Raw genomic sequence first — 26,477 nt, 5'->3', positions numbered from 1 at the left:
AAAAAGTCCTATTCTATAGAATCAGGATTTGGCACAAAAAAAAAAAAACGGAGCAAAAGCTGATACTGTTTTTGGTGTGTTGTTTTCACCACCCGTTCATTGCAATGGGTGAAAAAATGCTGAAAGAAGTGACGTGCTCCATTGTGCAAAAAGACATGCGAGTGTGCATAAGATTGCTGAAACCTCAGACTTTGCTGGTAAGTAAAACACAGCTGAAAATTTGCATAAAGAAACATAAAAAATGATGCAAAATGCCTAGTGTGAACATAGCCTTAAGTTCACTTTAAGTAATAAAACTTTATTTTTTTGGTGTCTGTTGAATCCACTGATATTAAAAGAACATCTCACCAATGATCAGTGCCGAACTGTGATCTATGGGGTCTCCAGTACTTAGCAATCATAAAGCAGAATAGTTATAAATCAGCCGAAAAATAGCCCCCAACATTACAAACTTCCTAAAACTGATACAATAAGGAAGAGGCCGTCGTGCTCATCGGGTCGGATCACTGGGTAAAGCACGGGAGAATCTCGTAAACCGTCCAACATTGAGTTGCAGACAAGACATGGTGGGATAGATCATAAAGATTAACAGCCCATTAAGGGCCCGTCCCTCCTGCTCCCAACAAGCTGGTGCCGGCTCCTGCCTTACAAGTTTCACAATAGCCGGTATTTACAAGACAGCGGGGTATATGGCACCACTGGTCAGGATATGGATACTCTCATATATTTCTAGGGATCAAAGAGGCGATGCTACAAGTTGGCCAGCAGACAGACTGGATGCAAGTGTTGCTTTTAGTAGAAAGCAATTTTTTTTTTATCTCACCACTTTGTGCACTTTATTTTTGCCCAAATTAATGAGTCCTAATTAGTGTTGAGCGATACCGTCCGATACTTAAAAGTATCGTATCGGATGGTATCGGCCGATCTAAAAAAAATATCGGGTATCGCCGATTCCGATACCGGAAGTCCCATTCAAGTCTATGGGACTTCCGGTATCGGAATAAGAAAAACCCTATTTTTGCCTTGTACAGCCTCTCTGGGGTCTGTACGGGCCTTTCGGGGGGCTGTGCCGGCCTGCCGGGGGGTCTGTGCCGGCCTGCCGGGGGGTCTGTGCCGGCCTGCCGGGGGGTCTGTGCCGGCCTGCCGGGGGGTCTGTGCCGGCCTGCCGGGGGGGCTGTGACGGCCTGCCGGGGGGCTGTGACGGCCTGCCGGTGGTCTGTGCAGGCTCCGGTGGTCTGTGCCGGCCTGCTGGGGGGCTGTGCCGGCCTGCCGGTGGTCTGTGCAGGCTCCGGTGGTCTGTGCAGGCATCGTCCGATGGGACTACAAGTCCCATCGGGCGATGCCTGCTACCATGACAGTGATTGACACATTAGCCAATGATGGGACAGTAGTAGTCCCATCATCCGGCTAATGTGTTGAATGTAAAAAAAAAAAAAAAAAAATTTACTTGCTACATACATGCTACATACATACAACATGCATACTACATATATACTACATGTAACATACATACTACATATATACTACATGCAACATGCATACTACATATATACTACATGTAACATACATACTACATGCATGCTACATACTACATACATACTACATGCATGCTACATACTACATACATACTACATACATAATACATATATACTACATGCATGCAACATACATACAACATATATACTACATGCATACTACATATATACTATATATACTACATGTAACATACATACTACATATATACTACATGCTACATACATGCAACATACACACTACATGCTACATACATGCAACATACATACTACATACATGCTACATACATACACACTACATGCTACATAGATGCAACATACATACTACATACATGCAACATACATACATACTACATACATGCTACATACATACCACATGCATGCAACATGCATACTACATATATACTGCATATATACTACATGCATGCAACATACATATATACTACATACAATAAATACATATAGACATACAGTACATATAACATAGAGTACATACTTACCGTCACTTGTCACTTTGATCCCCGAAGCCATTGTCCCCTTGAGGAATAAATATCAAAATAAAAAAACACCAATATACTTACCCCGATCCGCAGAAGTCCACGAGGGTCCCACGTCCATCTTGCGTGGAGAACAGCAGCATCAGCTGATGCTACCGTTCTCTACCAGCTCCAGGAATACAATGACGGAAGGTAGGTATCCTTCCGCACTGTATTCCTCCACCACTTTAAAAAAAAAAAAAAAAGTCCCTAGTCTCACTTTATGCCATTGCTGCGTGGGAAATTCCCACGCAGCAATGGCATAAAGTGAGACTAGGGACTTTTTTTTTTTTTACAGTGGTGGAGGAATACAGTGCGGAAGGATACCTACCTTCCGTCATTGTATTCCTGGAGCTGGTAGAGAACGGTAGCATCAGCTGATGCTGCTGTTCTCCACGCAAGATGGACGTGGGACCCTCGTGGACTTCTGCGGATCGGGGTAAGTATATTGGTGTTTTTTTATTTTGATATTTATCCCTCAGGTGACAATGGCTTCGGGGATCAAAGTGACAAGTGACGGTAAGTATGTACTCTATGTTATATGTACTGTATGTCTATATGTATGTATTGTATGTAGTATATATGTATGTTGCATGCATGTAGTATATATGCAGTATATATGTAGTATGCATGTTGCATGCATGTGGTATGTACAGTGGGGCAAAAAAGTATTTAGTCAGTCAGCAATAGTGCAAGTTCCACCACTTAAAAAGATGAGAGGCGTCTGTAATTTACATCATAGGTAGACCTCAACTATGGGAGACAAACTGAGAAAAAAAAATCCAGAAAATCACATTGTCTGTTTTTTTTTCATTTTATTTGCATATTATGGTGGAAAATAAGTATTTGGTCAGAAACAAGCAATCAAGATTTCTGGCTCTCACAGACCTGTAACTTCTTCTTTAAGAGTCTCCTCTTTCCTCCACTCATTACCTGTAGTAATGGCACCTGTTTAAACTTATTATCAGTATAAAAAGACACCTGTGCACACCCTCAAACAGTCTGACTCCAAACTCCACTATGGTGAAGACCAAAGAGCTGTCAAAGGACACCAGAAACAAAATTGTAGCCCTGCACCAGGCTGGGAAGACTGAATCTGCAATAGCCAACCAGCTTGGAGTGAAGAAATCAACTGTGGGAGCAATAATTAGAAAATGGAAGACATACAAGACCACTGATAATCTCCCTCGATCTGGTGCTCCACGCAAAATCCCACCCCGTGGGGTCAGAATGATCACAAGAACGGTGAGCAAAAATCCCAGAACCACGCGGGGGGACCTAGTGAATGAACTGCAGAGAGCTGGGACCAATGTAACAAGGCCTACCATAAGTAACACACTACGCCACCATGGACTCAGATCCTGCAGTGCCAGACGTGTCCCACTGCTTAAGCCTGTACATGTCCGGGCCCGTCTGAAGTTTGCTAGAGAGCATTTGGATGATCCAGAGGAGTTTTGGGAGAATGTCCTATGGTCTGATGAAACCAAACTGGAACTGTTTGGTAGAAACACAACTTGTCGTGTTTGGAGGAAAAAGAATACTGAGTTGCATCCATCAAACACCATACCTACTGTAAAGCATGGTGGTGGAAACATCATGCTTTGGGGCTGTTTCTCTGCAAAGGGGCCAGGACGACTGATCCGGGTACATGAAAGAATGAATGGGGCCATGTATCGTGAGATTTTGAGTGCAAACCTCCTTCCATCAGCAAGGGCATTGAAGATGAAACGTGGCTGGGTCTTTCAACATGACAATGATCCAAAGCTCACCGCCAGGGCAACGAAGGAGTGGCTTCGTAAGAAGCATTTCAAGGTCCTGGAGTGGCCTAGCCAGTCTCCAGATCTCAACCCTATAGAAAACCTTTGGAGGGAGTTGAAAGTCCGTGTTGCCAAGCGAAAAGCCAAAAACATCACTGCTCTAGAGGAAATCTGCATGGAGGAATGGGCCAACATACCAACAACAGTGTGTGGCAACCTTGTGAAGACTTACAGAAAACGTTTGACCTCTGTCATTGCCAACAAAGGATATATCACAAAGTATTGAGATGAAATTTTGTTTCTGACCAAATACTTATTTTCCACCATAACATGCAAATAAAATGAAAAAAAAACAGACAATGTGATTTTCTGGATTTTTTTTTCTCAGTTTGTCTCCCATAGTTGAGGTCTACCTATGATGTAAATTACAGACGCCTCTCATCTTTTTAAGTGGTGGAACTTGCACTATTGCTGACTGACTAAATACTTTTTTTCCCCCACTGTATGTAGCATGTATGTAGCATGTATGTAGCATGTATGTAGCATGTATGCAGCATGTATGTAGTATGTATGTTGCATGTATGTAGCATGTAGTGTGTATGTTGCATGTATGTAGCATGTAGTATATATGTAGTATGTATGTTACATGTAGTATATATAGTATATATGTAGTATGCATGTTGCATGCATGTAGTATATATGTTGTATGTATGTTGCATGCATGTAGTATATATGTATTATGTATGTAGTATGTATGTAGCATGTAGTATATGTGTTACATGTAGTATATATAGTATATATGTAGTATGCATGTAGTATTTATGTTGTATGTATGTTGCATGCATGTAGTATATATGTATTATGTATGTAGTATGTAGCATGCATGTAGTATGTAGCATGTATGTAGTATGTATGTTACATGTAGTATGCATGTTGCATGTAGTATATATGTAGTATGCATGTTGTATGTATGTAGCATGTAAATTTTTTTTCTTTTTACATTCAACACATTAGCCGGATGATGGGACTACTACTGTCCCGTCATTGGCTAATGTGTCAATCACTGTCATGGTAGCAGGCATCGCCCGATGGGACTTGTAGTCCCATCGGACGATGCCTGCACAGACCCCCGGAGCCTGCACAGACCACCGGCAGGCCGGCACAGCCCCCCGGCAGGCCGGCACAGCCCCCCGGCAGGCCGGCACAGCCCCCCGGCAGGCCGGCACAGACCCCCGGCAGGCCGGCACAGACCCCCGGCAGGCCGGCACAGACCACTGGCAGGCCGGCACAGACCACCGGCAGGCCGGCACAGCCCCCGGCGGGCCGGCACAGCCCCCCGGCAGGACGGCACAGCCCCCCGGAGCCTGCACAGACCACCGGCAGGCCGGTACAGACCCCCAGTCGGCACAGCCCCCCCCCGAAGGCCCGAACTGACGGCGAATCATGATGCGCACAGACAGCGCATCATGATGACGTCATTTCGGCAGCCAATCAGAGCCACAAAAGTGGCTCATTGCATTTTGGACTTCCGATTCCGGTATCGGATACGAAAAAAGTATCGGTACTCGGTATCGGAATTCCGATACGGCAAATATCGGCCGATACCCGATACTTGCGGTATCGGAAAGCTCAACACTAGTCCTAATTTTTTTTTTTTAGGGAAAATCGTAATCTTTTGAAGCTTTCAGCAGCCTGTAGATCCACTCTCCCTAAAGATTTGTAATATTTAGAAATATCTTCAGCAATCACCCAGCCTAAAAAAATAAAATGTATAGTAAAGAAAGGGGGACGAGGAGGGAGATGCAGCTGCAGTTTCTCGGTGCTTTGGAGACTGCAATGTTGTGAGGTTGCATGAGGAGACCATCGGAAAGCATAGCATTGAAATCACACTTTGGAAAGTCTGCCCAGTCCTGTTAACTTTAAGAGGGGAGGAGGGAGATGCAGCTGCAGTTTTTCCCTTTGCACTTGTGAGCCTGTAAGGTGGCAGGAGGAGAACATGTGGAGGAGACAAGTGAGAGCATAGCAATGGCATCACATTTGGGGAAGCCTCCCCGGTCTGGAAAATGTGAAGAGAGAGAGGAGGGAGATGCAGCTGCAGCTTCTCTCTGTGATTGGGAGACTGCATGTTGTAAGGAGACAGGAGGAGACTGTGGGGAGGAGACATGTGATGCCATTGCTGTGGTCTCACACTTGAGAAATCCTGCTTTTCCAGTAAATGTGAAGAGAGGGAGGAGGGAGATGCAGCTGCATTTCTCGGAGATTGTGAGAAGGGGAAAAAAAAAAACGTGAAGGAGACGTGATTGAGCATAGCACTAGTATTACACTAAGAAAACCCTGCACAATCCAACAGGTAAGAACAAAAAAATGATAATTTCTGTAATCAGAGGAATTTTCTTATTGGCTCTTTTAGATCACCATCCACCTTCTGGATTATCAGAAGCCGGATTAATAGACCTCTATTTGATATAAGCTATACTCTATGTCCTCACGATGACAGACAGGATGGTGCACACAAGGCGGATGTGTAAATCCTGGGGCTTACCCCCCCCCCCCCCCCCAACCTTGCGGTGTATAAAAGCCCCGGCCCCATCATTTATCAGCGCAGCCACTTGTCCGAACTTATTTTAATAAAACTAACAGTTTTCCAGCTATCCCTTTAAAAGTGGTGCGGTTTTGGGCGCAGGGCCAGCAGTCATCCATCACTCCCAGGACCTGCCTCGTTAGGCAGCTCCTAATTTGATATGGCCCGTTCCAAGCTTACAAGGTTTGGGTTTTAAATTAAGGGCTGCACACTTTAAATATTCAGTGGCAAATCATAGCTGACGTTCTACATACGACCCGACCATAACTCAGATGGATTATTTATGACGTCTGCACTTTTGGGGGTTTTTTTTCACAATGGCTGTGATTAACTCTTCTGCGGGAGAGGGGAGCGAGGTCCCCAGGAACGGCGCAGGGCACGCTTTTCTTCTGTTACCTAAGCCCTGTTTTCCTTCTTAATTCTCTTCGCAGGGTTCCCCCGCCATCAGTCACCCCCTTTCTCTTAGGGCTCAAAGGAGCGCGGGTCAAGGAGTTGTGCAGGCATATAATAAATACTGGAGGAAAGATCTGAAGGCAGGCAGAGGTTTCTTTCCTACTTATTAAACTCAATCCCCTGGTGAAAGTCTTGCTAATGACTGCGGCGACTCTGCGGTAATCAGCAGCACGTCACGTCCTGACGGTTCCTGCAGCTTCTCCATTGACAAAGCTCCATCCTTGGGAACCAGCGGCGACTCGTCTGCTCCCTGCTGGTCAGTGTTGTGCCACGTGGGGACATCTTCACTTCTGAGGTCCTATTCTGTTTGTATGTTGCCCAGGATGGAACCTTCATGGGATTTTCATCATAGCGGGCAAGAATGAAAATTTGCCTACCCAGCTCTCTGCATTCAAGTCTATTGGACATGTGGATAAGTCCCAGGAAAAAAACATTTATATTCCAAACTTTCCCCCGAAAAATGTAGCTTATAATGGAAAAAATTCATGGACTTAAGTGCGCTCCTGAACAAATATCGAATCCAGATTAGATAAAAGGATTAACCATTTATTTTTTCCAACGCGTTTCGAAGTAAATAATACTTCTTCCTCAGGGGATGACATATATATATCAGGGTATATATCTTCCCCTGAGGAAGAAGTATTATCTACTTCGAAACGCGTTGGGAAATTAATGGTTGATCCTTTAATCTGGATTCGATATTTGTTCAGCAGCGCACTTAGGTCCATGAATTTTTTCCATTATAAGCTTAATGTTATGGCGGTCACTGAGTGGACCTTTGGACGTGCAGCAAGCTGATAACTGATCTTATGTGTTTGAATCTCTCCTGGAAAGGGTGAGTGTATTTCTTTTATTTCTTTCAAACATCAACTCGGATAAGACCCTATTGCGCTCTTTTTATTCCTATAGTTTTTATATATACCCCGAAAAATGTAGTATTACGTAAATAAAGATTAACGGTTTCAAAATGAAAGAATTGCAATTTAACTTATTTTCAAGATCTCCGTTTACTGTCAGTGCTTAAGGGACATTGCTGCTTCCTTCCAGAGGCTGAAAACTCAAAGACCAAAGACTTGTTAGGCTGTGTGCACACGGTGCGGATTCTGCTGCGGATCCGCAGCGGTTTTGGCCCTGCGGGTCCGCAGCAGATTTAGGTGCGCTGTACAGTACCATTGTTTTCAATGGTAAACTGAAAAACACAGTGCACATGCTGCGGATTTTTCCGCTCGGATTGGCTGCGGGTTACAATCCGAAGCATGTCAATTCTTTGTGCGGTTTCCGCTGCGGTTTCACAACTTATCCATTATGAGGTGTCAAACCGCAGGGCAAAACCACAGGCTAATCCGCAGGTAAACCGCAGGACTTTTGTCCTGCGGATTTACCTGCGGATTTTTCAACAAAATCCGCACAACCTAAAAACTGTGTGTGCACTTACCCTTACAGATACACTGGAACGAACCCGTTTGTTAGGATAATGCTCTGTGAGCAGCACAAAAGTCTCTCCCGCCCCGTACCCTCTCCAGTCCCCTCCCCAATCACATCTCCCATCAATTCCCCTCCCCAATCCCCTCTCAAGTCCCGTCCCCTCTCAAGTCCCGTCCCCTGCCCTCTCCCGGGAGATATTGCTGTGAGCAGCACAAAAGTCTCTCCCACGCCCTCTCCCGTCCTTGTCCGCTCTCTCTCGTCCTCTCCTAATAACTTGTCACTACATGGATACACTGTAGGAAACTGCAGATGTTCAAGCAGGACTAGAGATGCCCATACACCCTGAAGAGAGATCAGGAGAGATCTAAGAGACTGACCCTTTCTCCCCGATACACATGCACGTTCGGGTAAACTGATCATGCATGTATTCTCAATAAAGTGGAGTAAACCACAAAAGGATGGGGCACCGCAAGTCAGCATGCCCAATCCTAAATCCCATACACACAAGATAATTGTCAAGTCCCACTGGTGAGTTTGGCCAACGTTGCCCTCCTGTGCATGGGCAACATAGGTCAGAAGGGATTAATAGACAGGTTTCCATTCACTGATTGCAGAGAGAAATGAGCCGCTGACGTATCCAGCTCACAGAGCAAAATCAACTCTGTAGAAAAAGTTTACCTTAAAGTTGCAATGTTATAAAGTTACTCATTCTAGAACAAAAGGTAGCTTGCTCTAATAGAACTTAATCAGAAGAGGACGGCTGTCCCATCCCAGAAAATACCATTAAAAAAAAGCCGCCATAACGATCAGCTGATCGATGGCAAAGTCTCCTCCTCCCAGCTAATAATCCTCTACAGTGGCCACTACAGGAGAAGCGCAGTATTACATGATTCAATTAATTACTTGTCCACGTCTGCAGAAGTTCTTTCAAGGGGTCACAAGAAGACGACTGGACAACCCCTTTAAAAATGTCATTGGCTAGTGTTAACGGCACCCTCTTGCACCACCCATCTCAGCCTGTTATGGACGCCGCAGGTTATACATTTCCTAGGACAAAAAAAAATATATAATTTTTTTTTCCAAGGTCCCTATTCATGGCACCCTGTGGAGAGGAAAGAATGAGATTCTGCTGCTGCAGGGACCCCGCTGTGTGAAGACATCCCCCCTAAAAAACACAATGAGGCCAGACAGGGGAGAGTTGAAAGGAGATCCGTCCTGTCAGTAACCGCACTTCAGAGTCTTGTGGGGTTAGAGGTTACTCAAGCAAAATCCACCAGCCGAATGAAAGCTTGTTTGCAGAAGCCGCAGTGCAGATAAATCACAGATCTGTTTCCACCTCTCCGCGCCCCTGACCCTGCACATGCTGCGCTGCTCCTCAGATACTATTTCACTTGTCAGAATCGCACTCCTGTCCTACCTGAAGTGGGGGTCCGGCCTCCTCCAGTGGAAACGCACATCAAGACCCATCAGCAGAAAATTCCTACATTTCAACCTATACGGTAACAAAATCTACACCGTGCCCTATAGAAGGTTCACTAGAGACGCAGCAATGCTGATCAGTCCCACGCATTTCAAACTTAAAGGGGCTGTCTACTACTTTATTACTGATGGCCTATTACTAGCATTGGTGATTAAAACCTGATCGGCGAGGGTGCAACACCCGGCACCCCAGCCAGCAGCATCAGAGAACGTCCAGCCGGACGGAGAGCAGGGTGTGGCACCCCCAGCGATCACATACTGATGGTCGATCCTATGGAAAGGCCATCAATAAAAAGTACTGACCAACCTTGAAGTTTGAGTTGAGCAGGACTGAGATGCCTTACTGCGTTTCTGGTGAGCTTTCTATAGGGAGTAGTGTTATGATTGGGTCACCGAGGAGGAAAACAAAACCAAGCTAAGTCACAGAAAGCCAGAGGTTGGTAACTACGAGGATTGCAGACCCCTGATCGTAACCACACAACTAACAGCAGCCGTGGAGCGTACCTACGATGATTCTAGACGCCTCGTCACAGCCGGAGGACTAAATAAGCCTAAAGCAAGAAAAGGGGAAATCTAAACTGCCCCAGAGCAGACTCCAAAGGAATAGACAGCCCCCACACATGTATTGACGGTGAAACGTGATGAAAGCACAAACACAGGTAGGAAAATAGGCTGAGCAAACGATGGGGCCCACACTAACTAGACAGGACAGGAAAGGAATGACACTGTCTGCAATCACGCCAAAAAACCCTGCAAAAAATGTCCAACACTTCTGATAGCAAAAAAAACCCTGAAGTCACTAGACTTCACCCACTATATCAGTACTCTGGCATATTCTGAGAACAGAGCAAAAAGAGGCCAATCTAATAAGGGACAAAAAGCAAACTGGCACATACAGTGACATAAGAGTGGAAATTCAGCACAGCCCCAGCCAGGGCTGGCTAACCACACAAGAACTGAATAGACAAAACCAAATCAAATGTGAACATTAGCAGAGAAAAAACTTAGCTTGAGAAGACAGGAACTGAGCTGGAAACCAAGACCTCAGGAGGCAGGAAAAAAAATCACCAGCATGGGAATAGGGAGTCGCCTGTCTTAAATCCAGTCTGAGACTCCAGATGTCCAATCGTCGTCCTCATTATCAGGTGGCAGGTCTCTGTTAATTAGATCAGCTTCATTACCTCCTGCCACCACCAGAGGGAGCCCGGAAAGAGAACTCACGACTCCTCTGTCAGCACAAACAGTTCCCTCACCAGAAACCAGAGGCAGACCAGAAAATGAGTTCACAACAGAGTAGTATACATTTTGTTACCGTAGAGGATGAAACATAGGAGCGTTCGTGTGTCTTCAGAGGGGACAAAAGAAAGTTGCAGCCTGACAACAGCTATCTACCCCCCCGAAAATAAAAGGATCGGGCATCTTTACAAACTGCCTGATCGTTCTCCAACAACATTTGTTGGGGGGAGAGATGGGAGTCCCCAATACACATTAGATGGTCGGCCAGTCCCGACGTGTGGACAACTTTCATCTAATGTGCAGCGTGGATCAGAGACGAGTCTGATGCTGGCATTTTCTGTTCTTAGATGCTGCAATTAATATCAAACAGCATCAAAGGGGGTTAGATAAGCGAGTCAACCTGAATCCCCACCACAAAATCAGGTTGTCATACAGCCTATATACACTAATTTCTACAAGTCCCCTACAAATTTAACCCCCCGTGGAACACCTGAAGAGCTGCAGCTTTCCACCTCACTGCTGCACACCACCTTACTCCAACGCTCCACCTTACTGCTGTATGCCACCTTACTGCTGCACGTCACCTTACTCCAACGCTCCACCTTACTGCTGCACACCACCTTACTCCAACGCTCCACCTTACTGCTGCACACCACCTTACTCCAACGCTCCACCTTACTGCTGCATGCCACCTTACAACTACGCTCCACCTTACTGCTGCATGCCACCTTACAACTACGCTCCACCTTACTGCTGCATGCCACCTCACTGCTGCACACCACCTTACTGCTGCATGCCACCTCACTGCTGCACACCACCTTATGCCAACGCTTCACCTTACTGTTGCATGCCACCTTACTACAAAGTTCCACCTCACTGCTGCACGTCACATTACAACGCTCCACCTTACTGCTGCACACCACCTTACTACAATGCTCCACCTTACTGCTGCACGCCACCTAACTGCAACGCTCCACCTTACTGCTGCACACCTTACTCCAATGCATGGCACCTCACTGCTGCGTGCCACCTTACTACAAAGCTCCACCTTACCGCTGCATGCCACCTCACTGATGCGTGCCACCTTACTACAACGCTCCACCTCATGGCTGCATGCCCTTCATTGTTTACTAGGCATGGACCTGTAATCTCAGGAGTGCCTGTGCTCAGCCTAAATTCACCGAAACGTGACTTGATCTGCTCTGAGCTTGCAACACAGGACACGGCCCGTACTAAATGCTGGACACTGAGCCTGCTAAAAAAAATTTTTTTTTTAAAAATGACGCTCCATGGATCGTAGCCGACTCATGGAGGGGTAGACCGGAAATTCTGTAGTCCCTAAAAGTTGATGAAAAGTTTTGCAACTTTCAAGTTTATGGTTTCCAATCTCCAACATCTGCGCTTGCTGGCAGTGACTGGATTAAGTCCTTTTTTACATTAAGGTTCAAATCTTCTCTATGAACCGCTAGTGCAATAAAAAAGGTATGGTGCAACGAAACCATCCTCTGTGCGTCTCATGACAGATTCCCACCCGCTAATCTGCAGCACCAAAGCCTGAGGGACACAAGTGCAATACCAGCCACAGTGCACAGGCTGCACCAACAAGCGAGACGGCGCACTTCTGAAGAAACTTTTGTATGGATTGCTAAAGAGACGCATATATCAAGGAGTAAATAGGAGCTGTTGACAGTCAGACATTAGGATGACGTTCGCAAATGTGACAGTAATCCAGAGAAATCTTGGATCGTAACAACTCAAGTAACATCCAAGGGCCATGTACTATTAATTAATGCCGCCATTTGTGCTAATTCTGCAGTTTTCAGCATGAGAGCGGTGTAGAAATGCTGATTACGGGTTGGCACTGGGCCGTGTAAACTGCTGACGGAGTCAATCGGGAAATCCTTGAGTGACATCTACAGGCAGGAAGGTGAACTGCAGCGTTACCATGAGTTTCGAACACTATTTTGACCACATGTGGGTTATTTTGCAGAATCATCTGACGTTTTCCCATATACCGCAACAAGAACAGGACTACAATCATTACATTATTATTTTACATAAGATTGTGCATTTACAACAACAGCAGTCACTGCAAAGCAACAGACCCCAGAAAGCAGGTGGCCACCATCCCCAAGCCGAGTGATGTGGGGGTTAAAATGTCACTGACAATACTCCAGCCATGTCTATACATTTAGTACAGCCTCCCCGTATCCCCTGCAAGTGACAGGCAGAAAGCGCAGCCTCCTTGTTTCTCCCAATATATATGATTAGAGGTGAGCGAATATCTTCAGTTCCCCGCGTCGCAGCTTGCCGAATAACCTACAGCGAGAACCCGGCTTCCTGGATCTCGCCGGCTTATCAGCGGATCGCTGCCGCAGCTGCATGTGTCGCAGCTATGTCACTGTCACAGCACATGCATGGAAAGCCCAACAAACAGTCTCACCATGCATGTGCTGTGACAGTGACACAGCCGCGACAACATGCAGCTGCGGCAGCGATCCGCTGATCAGCCGGCGAGATCCAAGAAGCCGGGTTCCCACTGTAGCTTATTCAGCAAGCGCCATAGCTTGCCAAATAAGCGGGGAACTGAAGATATTCACTCAACTCTATATATGACGCAGGTACAGACAGCACTGCCTCCTTGTTTCTAACTTTATACAATGCAAGTACAGATAGCACTACCTCCTTGTTTCTCCCTGTATATGGCGCAGGTACAGATAGCACTACCTCCTTGTTTCTCCCTGTATATGGCGCAGGTACAGATAGCACTGCCTCCTTGTTTCTCCCTGTATATGGCGCAGGTACAGATAGCACTTCCTCCTTGTTTCTCCCTGTATATGACGCAGGTACAGACAGCACTGCCCCCTTGTTTCTCCCTGTATATGATGCAGGTACAGATAGCACTTCCTCCTTGTTTCTCCCTGTATATGATTCAGGTACAGATAGCACTGCCTCCTTGTTTGTCCCTGTATATGACGCAAGTACAGATAGCACTGCCTCCTTGTTTCTCCCTGTATATGACGCAGGTACAGACAGCACTGCCTCCTTGTTTCTCCCTGTATATGATACGGATACAGATAGCACTGCCCCCTTGTTGCGGCCTAGATATGACGCAAGTACAGATAGCACTGCCTCCTTGTTTCTCCCTGTATATGACGCAGGTACAGACAGCACTGCCTCCTTGTTTCTCCCTGTATATGATACGGATACAGATAGCACTGCCACCTTGTTGCGGCCTAGATATGACGCAGGTACAGACTGCACTGCCTCCTTGTTTCTCCCTGTATATGACGCAGGTACAGATAGCACTGCCTCCTTGTTTCTCCCTGTATATGACGCAGGTACAGACAGCACTGCCTCCTTGTTTCTCCCTGTATATGATACGGATACAGATAGAACTGCCCCCTTGTTGCACCCTAGATATGACGCAGGTACAGACAGCACTGCCTCCTTGTTTCTCCCTGTATATGATACGGATACAGATAGAACTGCCCCCTTGTTGCGCCCTAGATATGACGCAGGTACAGATAGCACTGCCTCCTTGTTTCTCCCTGTATATGACGCAGGTACAGACAGCACTGCCTCCTTGTTTCTCCCTGTATATGACGCAGGTACAGACAGCACTGCCTCGTTTCTCCCTGTATATGATACGGATACAGATAGCACTGCCCCCTTGTTGCGGCCTAGATATGACGCAAGTACAGATAGCACTGCCTCCTTGTTTCTCCCTGTATATGACGCAGGTACAGACAGCACTGCCTCCTTGTTTCTCCCTGTATATGATACGGATACAGATAGCACTGCCCCCTTGTTGCGGCCTAGATATGACGCAGGTACAGATAGCACTGCCTCCTTGTTTCTCCCTGTATATGACGCAGGTACAGATAGCACTGCCTCCTTGTTTCTCCCTGTATATGACGCAGGTACAGACAGCACTGCCTCCTTGTTTCTCCCTGTATATGATACGGATACAGATAGAACTGCCCCCTTGTTGCGCCCTAGATATGACGCAGGTACAGACAGCACTGCCTCCTTGTTTCTCCCTGTATATGATACGGATACAGATAGAACTGCCCCCTTGTTGCGCCCTAGATATGACGCAGGTACAGATAGCACTGCCTCCTTGTTTCTCCCTGTATATGACGCAGGTACAGATAGCACTGCCTCCTTGTTTCTCCCTGTATATGACGCAGGTACAGACAGCACTGCCTCCTTGTTGGGTCCTGGATATGATGCAGGTACAGATAGCACTGCCACCTTGTTTCTCCCTGTATATGACGCAGGTACAGATAGCACTGCCTCCTTGTTTCTCCCTGTATATGATTTGGGTACAGATTGCACTGCCTCCTTGTTTCTCCCTGTATATGACGCAGGTACAGACAGCACTGCCTCCTTGTTGGGTCCTGTATATGACGCAGGTATAGACAGCACTGCCTCCTTGTTGGGTCCTGGATATGATGCAGGTACAGATAGCACTGCCTCCTTGTTTCTCCCTGTATATGATTTGGGTACAGATAGCACTGCCTCCTTGTTTCTCCCTGTATATGATTTGGGTACAGACAGCACTGCCTCCTTGTTTCTCCCTGTATATGATTCGGGTACAGATTGCACTGCCTCCTTGTTTCTCCCTGTATATGATTCGGGTACAGATTGCACTGCCTCCTTGTTGCGCCCTGGATATGATGCAGATACAGATAGCACTGCCTCCTTGTTTCTCCCTGTATATGATTTGGGTACAGACAGCACTGCCTCCTTGTTTCTCCCTGTATATGATTCGGGTACAGATTGCACTGCCTCCTTGTTTCTCCCTGTATATGATTCGGGTACAGATAGCACTGCCTCCTTGTTGCGCCCTGGATATGATGCAGATACAGATAGCACTGCCTCCTTGTTGGGTCCTGGATATGATGCAGGTACAGACAGCACTGCCTCCTTGTTTCTCCCTGTATGATACGGATACAGATAGCACTGCCCCCTTGTTGTGCCCTAGATATGACGCAGGTACAGATAGCACTGCCTCCTTGTTACTCCCTGTATATGACGCAGGTACAGACAGCACTGCCTCCTTGTTGGGTCCTGGATATGATGCAGGTACAGATAGCACTGCCTCCTTGTTTCTCCCTGTATATGACGCAGGTACAGATAGCACTGCCTCCTTGTTTCTCCCTGTATATGATTTGGGTACAGATTGCACTGCCTCCTTGTTTCTCCCTGTATATGATTCGGGTACAGATTGCACTGCCTCCTTGTTTCTCCCTGTATATGATTCGGGTACAGATTGCACTGCCTCCTTGTTGCGCCCTGGATATGATGCAGATACAGATAGCACTGCCTCCTTGTTGGGTCCTGGATATGATGCAGGTACAGATAGCACTGCCTCCTTGTTTCTCCCTGTATATGATTCGGGTACAGATTGCACTGCCTCCTTGTTTGTCCCTGTATATGATTCGGGTACAGATAGCACTGCCTCCTTGTTTCTCCCTGTATATGACGCAGGTACAGACAGCACTGCCTCCTTGTTTCTCCCTGTATATGATACGGGTACAGATTGCACTGCCTCCTTGTTTCTCCCTGTATATGATACGGGTACAGATTGCACTGCCTCCTTGTTTGTCCCTGTATATGATTCGGGTACAGATAGCACTGCCTCCTTGTTTCTCCCTGTATATGACGCAGGTACAGACAGCACTGCCTCCTTGTTTCTCCCTGTATATGATACGGGTACAGATTGCACTGCCTCCTTGTTTCTCCCTGTATATGATACGGGTACAGATTGCACTGCCTCCTTGTTTCTCCCTGTATATGATACGGGTACAGATTGCACTGCCTCCTTGTTTCTCCCTGTATATGATTCGGGTACAGATTGCACTGCCTCCTTGTTTCTCCCTGTATATGATACGGGTACAGATTGCACTGCCTCCTTGTTTGTCCCTGTATATGATTCGGGTACAGATAGCACTGCCTCCTTGTTTCTCCCTGTATATGACGCAGGTACAGACAGCACTGCCTCCTTGTTTCTCCCTGTATATGATACGGGTACAGATTGCACTGCCTCCTTGTTTCTCCCTGTATATGATACGGGTACAGATTGCACTGCCTCCTTGTTTCTCCCTGTATATGATACGGGTACAGATTGCACTGCCTCCTTGTTTCTCCCTGTATATGATTCGGGTACAGATTGCAGTGCCTCCTTGTTTCTCCCTGTATATGATACGGGTACAGATTGCACTGCCTCCTTGTTTCTCCCTGTATATGATTCGGGTACAGATTGCACTGCCTCCTTGTTTCTCCCTGTATATGACGCAGGTACAGACAGCACTGCCTCCTTGTTTCTCCCTGTATATGATACGGGTACAGATTGCACTGCCTCCTTGTTTCTCCCTGTATATGATACGGGTACAGATTGCACTGCCTCCTTGTTTCTCCCTGTATATGATTCGGGTACAGATAGCACTGCCTCCTTGTTTCTCCCTGTATATGACGCAGGTACAGACTGCACTGCCTCCTTGTTTCTCCCTGTATATGATACGGGTACAGATTGCACTGCCTCCTTGTTTCTCCCTGTATATGATACGGGTACAGATTGCACTGCCTCCTTGTTTCTCCCTGTATATGATACGGGTACAGATTGCACTGCCTCCTTGTTTCTCCCTGTATATGATACGGGTACAGATTGCACTGCCTCCTTGTTTCTCCCTGTATATGATTCGGGTACAGACTGCACTGCCTCCTTGTTTCTCCCTGTATATGATACGGGTACAGATTGCACTGCCTCCTTGTTTCTCCCTGTATGATTCGGGTACAGACTGCACTGCCTCCTTGTTTCTCCCTGTATATGATTCGGGTACAGATTGCACTGCCTCCTTGTTTCTCCCTGTATATGATTCGGGTACAGACTGCACTGCCTCCTTGTTTCTCCCTGTATATGATTCGGGTACAGATTGCACTGCCTCCTTGTTTCTCCCTGTATATGATTCGGGTACAGACTGCACTGCCTCCTTGTTTCTCCCTGTATATGATACGGGTACAGATTGCACTGCCTCCTTGTTTCTCCCTGTATATGATTCGGGTACAGACTGCACTGCCTCCTTGTTTCTCCCTGTATATGATTCGGGTACAGACTGCACTGCCTCCTTGTTTCTCCCTGTATATGATTCGGGTACAGACAGCACTGCCTCCTTGTTGCTCCCTGGATATGATGCAGATACAGATAGCACTGACTCCTCCTCTCAATTGCTGTATCCACTCTCATTCTTCCAAAAGCACTAAACAATGAATAACGGGACTTATTTGGTAACCCGGTGTGTGGCTCACCTGTCTCTGCATCTCTTCCACTTGTCGCGGTGGCAGGTTCTGCAGGACACTGTACATCTCCAGAATCTTCTCCTCTGGAATCACCACGGAGGCTCTAAAAACCATAAATGAAATAAAATCATATCAGACAATGAAATATTGGTGGATATTCCCTGCACAGCAGCATCTCTGAGAGCGGACATATCCACCGAAGGATTATTACCTCTTCCAATCCAACACCTCAGAAAAAGGCAATATATAGGAATCGGCGACAAGGACTGGAACACAGCCGGCCTGCAAGATGTCACTGAGAACGGCCTGTCCCAGGCGGGCGCCGCGAAGCATCAGGCAGAACGAGGCTTCCTGCAAAACAACTAGCATTCAGGATCGTCTGCTACAGTCAGGCTACAAGCGGTGTTTAGGTTTACCCTCATTGTTATACAGTACCATTACTATGTAAGAGGTTTATAAATGCCCTCACAGACACTTGTCTCAGCCTGTGACGTGCAGAAATGACTGAACATTACCGCAGCGGGAGCAAAGGATGCTCAGAATATTCCACGCTGGACGGAACAATCGTGATGACTTTCTGCACTGTGCGACACTTTTATACAACGGCGCCCTCTGCCTGCACAGACTTGTAATTACCTGCAGGACCTGCGGATAGTCGTAGACGTTGCTCTTGTGGCATCGCTTGCTGTGCGGCGGGGAATCGTCGGATAGATTGCTACATTTGTCGAGGATCAAGACGGATTCTCCATTCTCAGCGCGAATCGTCTCCAGATCGGCGCGGAACTCAGGGTGCACAGCCGTCTGGGACGAGACCAGGAAGAAAGTGCGAGGGCTGTAGGGTAGGAAGAGGCGATTCATGAGGGTCATCATTAAAGGGGGTGTCTTCCTTTCGCTTTCTTATATGCATATATTTTTGTAATTGGGTTTTATAAAAAACTAGCTGAAGAGCCCGGCGCTGCCCGGGTATAGTCATCAACTACAGTTAGTTATAACAAATTATATATATATATATATATATATATATATATATATATATATATATATATAGATAAGTGAATGTATGTATGTATGTATGTATGTATGTGTATCACCAACCAATCACGAAGCATCTTTCATTTCACCAGAGCTCTTTAAAAGAAGCTGAGCTGTGATTGGTTGCTATGAGCAACAGTTTTCTCACTCCACGACAACACCTCAGCAGACACTGCCATGGTAGGAGAAATCTAGCATCCCCGGGAACATAAGCTCCCAGACATTGTCTGCCCCCCAGAAAGGAGCAGAGAGCACATGACAGAAATGAATCCCCCCGTCCCTGCCCGAATATCCCCATCACACATCCTCCATCCCATAGGCGCATCTTTCCTCTTAAAGGGATCATTGTTATGGAAGTCAGAGCAAATCCATCCAGCACTTTGGTTTTTACCCCAGGCCTCTCTTAAAGGGAGCCCCGGTATGAAAGTTAGGATGTGGGATATTAGGGGTAGTTGTCCGGTGGCTCTGGCTGACGGGATGATGTGGGATATTAGTGGTAGTAGTCCGGTGGCTCTGGCTGACGGGATGATGTGGGATATTAGGGGTAGTAGTCCAGTGGCTCTGGCTGACGGGATGATGTGGGATATTAGGGGTAGTAGTCCGGCGGCTCTGGCTGACGGGATGATGTGGGATATCAGGGGTAGTAGTCCGGTGGCTCTGGCTGACGGGATGATGTGGGATATCAGGGGTAGTAGTCCGGTGGCTCTGGCTGACGGGATGATGTGGGATATCAGGGGTAGTAGTCCGGTGGCTCTGGCTGACGGGATGATGTGGGATATTAGGGGTAGTAGTCCGGTGGCTCTGGCTGACGGGATGATGTGGGATATTAGGGGTAGTAGTCCGGTGGCTCTGGCTGACGGGATGATGTGGGATATTAGGGGTAGTAGTCCAGTGGCTCTGGCTGACGGGATGATGTGGGATATTAGGGGTAGTAGTCCGGTGGCTCTGGCTGACGGGATGATGTGGGATATTAGGGGTAGTAGTCCAGTGGCTCTGGCTGACGGGATGATGTGGGATATTAGGGGTAGTAGTCCGGTGGCTCTGGCTGACGGGATGATGTGGGATATCAGGGGTAGTAGTCCGGTGGCTCTGGCTGACGGGATGATGTGGGATATCAGGGGTAGTAGTCCGGTGGCTCTGGCTGACGGGATGATGTGGGATATTAGGGGTAGTAGTCCGGTGGCTCTGGCTGACGGGATGATGTGGGATATTAGGGGGAGTAGTCCCATTCCCATTTCTCTACTGTGACTAGGCCGCACTTCTAAATGCTGCAGAACCTCTTCATCCCCTTCCCGACTGTCCATCGACTATTGACCGCCAGTGATGCGTGCCTACAGTCTGCAACATAAATGGAGCGTGTTATCGCTCTGGCAGTCACACGCAGTATGGAACCTTGAGAAGATAACTGGACGGTCCTTCCCCATTTTTGGCTTCGGTTTCGCTGGCTATATAGCACTCAGCCATTGCATCAGGTCTTCAGGAATCCATAGCACCAAAATAACCCAAAGAACTAATTCTGTGTGAAGCGCAAAAAAAAAAATGATAGAAATTACACAGTGTGGCCCTTAAACAGAGTGGAAAACTAATACAATTTCTACTGCATAATAGCACGACCGAGTCAGGGGAAAAGTGAAAAAGAAAAAAGTTACCAAATATACTCGTGTATAAGCCGACCCCTCCTAATTTTGCCACAAAAAACTGGGAAAACTTATTGACTGGCGTATAAGCCTAGGGTGGAAAATGCAGCAGCTACTGGTAAACTTCAAAAATTAAAATAGATGCCAATAAAAGTAAAATTAATTGAGACATCAGTAGGTTAAATGTTTTTGAATATCCATATTGAATCAGGAGCCCCATATAATGATCCATACAGTTCATGATGGCCCCATAAGATGCTCCATACAAAATACACCCCATATAATGCTGCACAAATGTTAATAATGGCCCCATAAGATGCTCCATAGAATAATATGCCCCATATAATGCTCCATAAAGGTTATGGCCCCATAAGATGCTCCATAGATTATGCCCCCATATGCTGCTGCAAATAATAATACAAAAAAAATTACATACTCACCTCTCAGGCACTGAGGGCCCGGTGCCGGTGTCACCGCTGGCTCAGGACCCCGACACTGGCGATATTCACCTGTCCCCGGTCCATCGCTTTGCGACGCTGTCTTCCGGGTCCCTCTGTCAGTGACTGTTCAGGCAGAGGGCGCGGCGCGCACTAACTACGTCACCGCGATCTCTGACCTGAACGTCACAGACAAAGGACGGGGAGGACAGAGCAGTCGCAGCGATGGAATGGGAACAGGTGAATATCGCATATACTTACCCCCTCCTGGCACGGTCTCTGCAGCCCCGCTTATCCCGGTATCAGGCTCCTTCCTTCAGCGTTCGCATGGTACCGCTCATTAAAGTCATGAATATGCACATATTCATGACTTTAGTGAGCAGTACCACGTGACCGCTGAAGGAAATAGCCTAAGACCCTGGGAGAAGCGAGGGGGCTTAAGAACCGCTCCATGGGGGAGAGGGGTCAGTATGATCTGACACCCCCGCTCCCCCCTCCGACCCCCTGGTGCATGACTCGCGTATAAGCCGAGGGGGACTTTCAGCGAAAAAAAATGGGCTGAAAATCTCGGCTTATACGCGAGTATATACGGTATGACCGCCGAAATGTGAACCATAAAATAATTTTAAAAAAAAAAAGCTGTTTGTAAGGGGCAAATAACACCTGGTCATTGAAGGGCTAAAAGTGCAGCTGAATAAAGCCCATAAGGGGTTATATTATAGACAAGAACTGAAATTGTCAGAGCTGGTGGTGAGGGGGAGTCACACACTGTGGCTGGCATTTTGCTCAAAAGGACACCTGGTTGGAGCTCTGTGAAGAATCCTCTTTCAGCCAATCATTCCTCTACTGCTTTTCCCACATGTCCTTTCCAGTTGGATGCCAAGCACAACATAAAGCCCACCGCCTCTGGTTCTGGCTAGGTGCTCTCAAGGCCTACAGGTTTAATCAGTGATGGGCATCTTGAGGCCATAAATAAAAGACACAGATGGATCACCTGCTTGGCATTATCACGTACCCGGGTGCCCGCTCAGGTAGGTTCATTTCGGACAGTGGACTGTATACTGGAATACTGACGTCATAACCCTGGCGGTACGTCCATGTTGAGAACCCTCCACCAGCCAGCACCGCTCTGCAAAGAAGATAAAACTTTCATCTCAGAATCGACAGTTGGCTCCTTATATGCCACTACACCTGCCGTCCGGGGAGACTCGGGTCACCCCCATAGGTGGTCGGCCAGAAGGTTTACTGGAGAAGGGCTGCACATAACGCAAAGATGCCCCATAACGAATATTGGAGTCGGTCCATGGAGAACGTCCTCACTAACTGAACGTCCTCACTAACTGATACGATACTGACGACCATACGCAGCTCTTTCATGTTTGGGGGTCATAACACTTGGACCCCCATCAGTAATTTCCCTATGCCATAGGTTTCCAATAGTTGGAATGACTTTCAGGTTAATGGACAGATCCAGGCTGTGTGCGGACGACAGACTGCAGATCAGGACAGGACGTGATAGCATCTCCTACGTGACCACACAACCTGTCATCGGCTGCTGCCGACCTAATAGAGATGATGAGAGGACAAGGGAAAACCAGGCAAGATCAAAGCTGGAGAAGCCACGTACAGTCCTGTCTGGGGTCAGTCTCCTGGCAGACACGGTGTCACTATACACTACACTCATTCGGGGAATTTATCTGCTATTTTAAGAGGACAGAGAAAACCAAACTGCGAAAAATCTACAGGCAAAGAGTCATCCCAAAATGAGACATCAGGTAAATCGAGTTTACGTTAAAAGCAGTTCTCATTTTTTCCCATATCATTATCTATAGTGTAAGATTTTGGAATCTTACAGTTTTTACAGTTAGGCTCATAATGGGTTGAAATGTCCTGTTCTGTGGAGACCGCTTCTCAGTAATCTCATTATCAGCACAGACAGGAAAGCAATGAAAGATGAGGACTCTATACACAGCAAGAAACAAGAACATTCTCCTCTTCCCTACTGAAAACGTGAATATTGCTGCAAGACACTTCTGTCTCCCTTTGGGCGCAATCCGTACCCTATAACCCACCCTCCCAGAGGCTCAATTTATGCTCTATGACCCCCCTCTATGGGCGCCATCCGTGCCCTGGAACCTTCTCCTCCTGTATGGACGCCATCCGTGCCCTACGCCCCCCCTCCCCAACAGACGCCATCTGTGCCCTATGCCCCCCACCTCTACAGGCAATATCCGTGCCCTACGAAACCCCCCCCCCCCCCATCTACAGACGCCACGTGTGTCCTACGACCACCCTCCTCTACGGGTGCCATTCGTGCTCTGCGACCCCTTCCTCTAAGGATACCATGCGTGCCCTATGACCGCCCTCCTCTATGGATGCCATGCGTGCCCTATTACAGCTCCCCTCTAAAGACGTCATACATGCCCACGACCACACCCTCTATGGGCGCCATCTGTGCCCTATGCCCCCCTCTACAGACGCCATCCGTGCACTACAACCCCCCCCCATATCCACCATTTGTGCACTATGACCCTCCCCTCCATGCCCTATGTCCCCATTCCAACTGCCTGATCCTTTTTATCTCCAACTTTGGCCAATTAGTAAATGCATTATTGTTCCCTGCCTCTCACCTGTCCCGGGGCACATCCAGAGCAGTGTTATAATCCGGGGGGCCTCCGGGAAGCATATTAAATAACAGGTGGTTTGTACCTCGGTCCCATCTACAAAAGAATAAAAGTACAGAAGTTCAATTACATGAAAATATAGACATTATGCCTTCTTCAACATTGGGGCAACCGCAGAAAAATACATAAGTTCTGTTATGTAGGATTTTTTTCCTTTAGATACTGTGGTCAATGGTTGCAGATCTGAAAAGATCATTTTATTTCTGGTGACTGATAACCCGACTCCGGAAGCCGCTCTTATCTCAGATCAAAAATCATTGTGACTTCGACACGTTTTGCAATCTTTATAACATAGCGATATGGCTGATTACAGAGAACAACAGCTTGCAGAATGTGAATGCTTATGAAGCCAATAAAAAGGTCCTGCTATAGACAGGATATAGAGATTTGCCTCTATAGGTCAAAACATTTAAAGGGGTGCTCCAAATTTGCAAATTTAATTCCTATTTGCATGTCCCACCTTAGTGGAGATGGGGGTCCCCTGTGTCTAGAAGTTTGTATGTAACCACAGGTATTTGTAGACACTAATCTATCATTTTGCCATGCGAGAGGCGCTCGGGTAGAGGTTGAGGGCCTTCTGAAAAGGGCGCAAGAAAAACCCATAGTGACCCCAAGTTTAATGGGACCATTCATTAACGCCTATCCTCACCCTATTAGGGGCAATTCTCTAAAGAGGGGGTGTCTAACATCTCGGGGTAACCACCCAGTCCATCACACCCTTTATTACCTGGGCAGCTTGGCCAGGGCCTGCGCAGTCTCCTTGATCCGCAGGTTATTCTGGCTGAGCACATCGATAGACGGCAGGAAGAGACAGGCTCTGCCGACATCGTCGGTGTAGAAGTCGCTCTCAGACACGGCGGTCAGCAGCTCGTTGTACTCCCGGGAGATGGTGTCCCCCACTGCGCGCCCGTACTCATCCGTGTATTTCTTTAAGGGGTAGATGTAAACTTTGACTTTGTTTTTAGGGTTGAAGCCGCAGCGGTACACATCGAAGCAAGTGTGCATCCGGCAGCTGAGGTCCCCTCTATCCGGCATTGGGCTGCTGTACAAGAGCTTGACGGCCGGCACGTCGTGCACGCTGCGCTTCTCGGCGATCCAGTCGCCGGACGGTTCGATGCTGTGAGGCCAAAACTGAAACATGCCGGTGGCGATGAGACCCAAGAGCACCACCGAGAACAGGGCAATGTAGTAGACGCGGTGCTTGGACTTCATTCTGGGGATCAGGACAGGACCCCGGGTGTTGTACTTGACCGAGGCGCACATAATGGACCCTCCTGCCCCGATCCTGCGCTGCTGCCGGGACCAAAACACACAATCAGATGATGGCGGTACAATCAGATCTACATCACAGACTGGAAAACCCAATTCTCAATGCCGAGTGCGTCATTATTGTTTCCTTAGAGGGGAATTACAGTTTAAAGGGATTTTCCAGGACAACATTATGCTAACAGTGAATTATTTTAACCTTCTGGCAGTGGCTAAAATTCAAACTAAGGCTATGTTCACACAGTGGCTTTTTTTTCTGCAGCAAAAACATTCCCTTTTCCCAGCAATAACGTTGATTACAAAATGCCCATTTTGCAGCATCTTTTATGCGCTGTTTGTGGCCTTTTTTGGGTGCAGATTACACGTGTGCCTTGTAAACAGCACTCGTTTTATTAATCGAAAATGCATTAAAAAAAACACTGCGGAAACTTTTTTACAGCATTCTTTCCGCTTTCTATGGAGCTGGGCGGCCATGTTGGCGGAGACACGGCATCAGGTGGCCGCAGCGCTGGACGGTGACGCTAGCGTATAATATATGGATAATACAGAAGAATATTCCTTCTACAGAGGTAAAAACGGCAGCTACATACTAAGTACACGTCTTGTGGACCTCCCTGCGGTAATAGAGGCAGATACAACACAGGACACACCGTGCGGTTGAGGCCTCGGCCTCCCCGTTCCTCACCTCGGCCCCCAGTAGCAGCGGCTCCCGGCCCCGGGCCGCCCCTGACACCGATCACGGCTCCAGCCTCATCCCTCGTCCGGAGACACCAGCACTGTGCGGAAATGACGTCACCGCCGGGACTGTGTATGAGAAACAGGCGCCGCTAGAGGGCAAATACTGTATTACATCTATTACCACATCTGTCTGCAGTCTGCGGCGGCGGCGGCCGCCATTTTGTCGAAGATCGACTGCTTCATCGACAGGGTAGAAAATGGAGATTAAATAGTTAATTGACCCCTTCTAGATGCAACTAATGACAACAACGCCGTCAATCTTCACATTAGTTTGTTAGGAAAGTGCATAAATTGCAATTGCTTCGTGTCATGTCTCTTCTTTTGATTAGTCGTCATGGTTATTACCACAACTTGACAAAAATGTGACGTCTAATAAAAA

At 47.3% G+C, this 26,477-nt stretch overlaps 1 protein-coding gene across 3 annotated transcripts in view; it reads right to left on the bottom strand.

Moving 5' to 3' along the window:
- Positions 1-26,203, bottom strand: part of EXT2 (exostosin glycosyltransferase 2) — a 59,820-nt gene extending 33,617 nt beyond the window's left edge. The window contains exons 1-7 of one of the 3 annotated variants that reach the window (XM_073578567.1): positions 26,046-26,203; positions 24,822-25,387; positions 24,041-24,130; positions 22,405-22,539; positions 18,941-19,136; positions 18,516-18,655; positions 18,314-18,407 (exon numbers count right to left, since the gene is read on the bottom strand). In XM_073578567.1, the coding sequence (XP_073434668.1) occupies positions 18,314-18,407; positions 18,516-18,655; positions 18,941-19,136; positions 22,405-22,539; positions 24,041-24,130; positions 24,822-25,357 (1,191 nt within the window). In that variant the 5' untranslated portion in view covers positions 25,358-25,387; positions 26,046-26,203. The remainder of the gene's footprint in view (positions 1-18,313; positions 18,408-18,515; positions 18,656-18,940; positions 19,137-22,404; positions 22,540-24,040; positions 24,131-24,821; positions 25,388-26,045) is intronic. The other 2 variants (XM_073578569.1, XM_073578568.1) reach the window with 2 other exon arrangements.
- Between the last annotated feature and the right edge of the window lie 274 nt (positions 26,204-26,477).

This window comes from Dendrobates tinctorius, unplaced genomic scaffold, assembly GCF_039654945.1.
Source record: "Dendrobates tinctorius isolate UK_male_01 unplaced genomic scaffold, ASM3965494v1 ptg000059l, whole genome shotgun sequence".
Taxonomy (NCBI): domain Eukaryota; kingdom Metazoa; phylum Chordata; class Amphibia; order Anura; family Dendrobatidae; genus Dendrobates; species Dendrobates tinctorius.
Note: the sequence above shows the minus strand (reverse complement) of the source record. Positions and strands in the feature narration are given on the sequence as shown.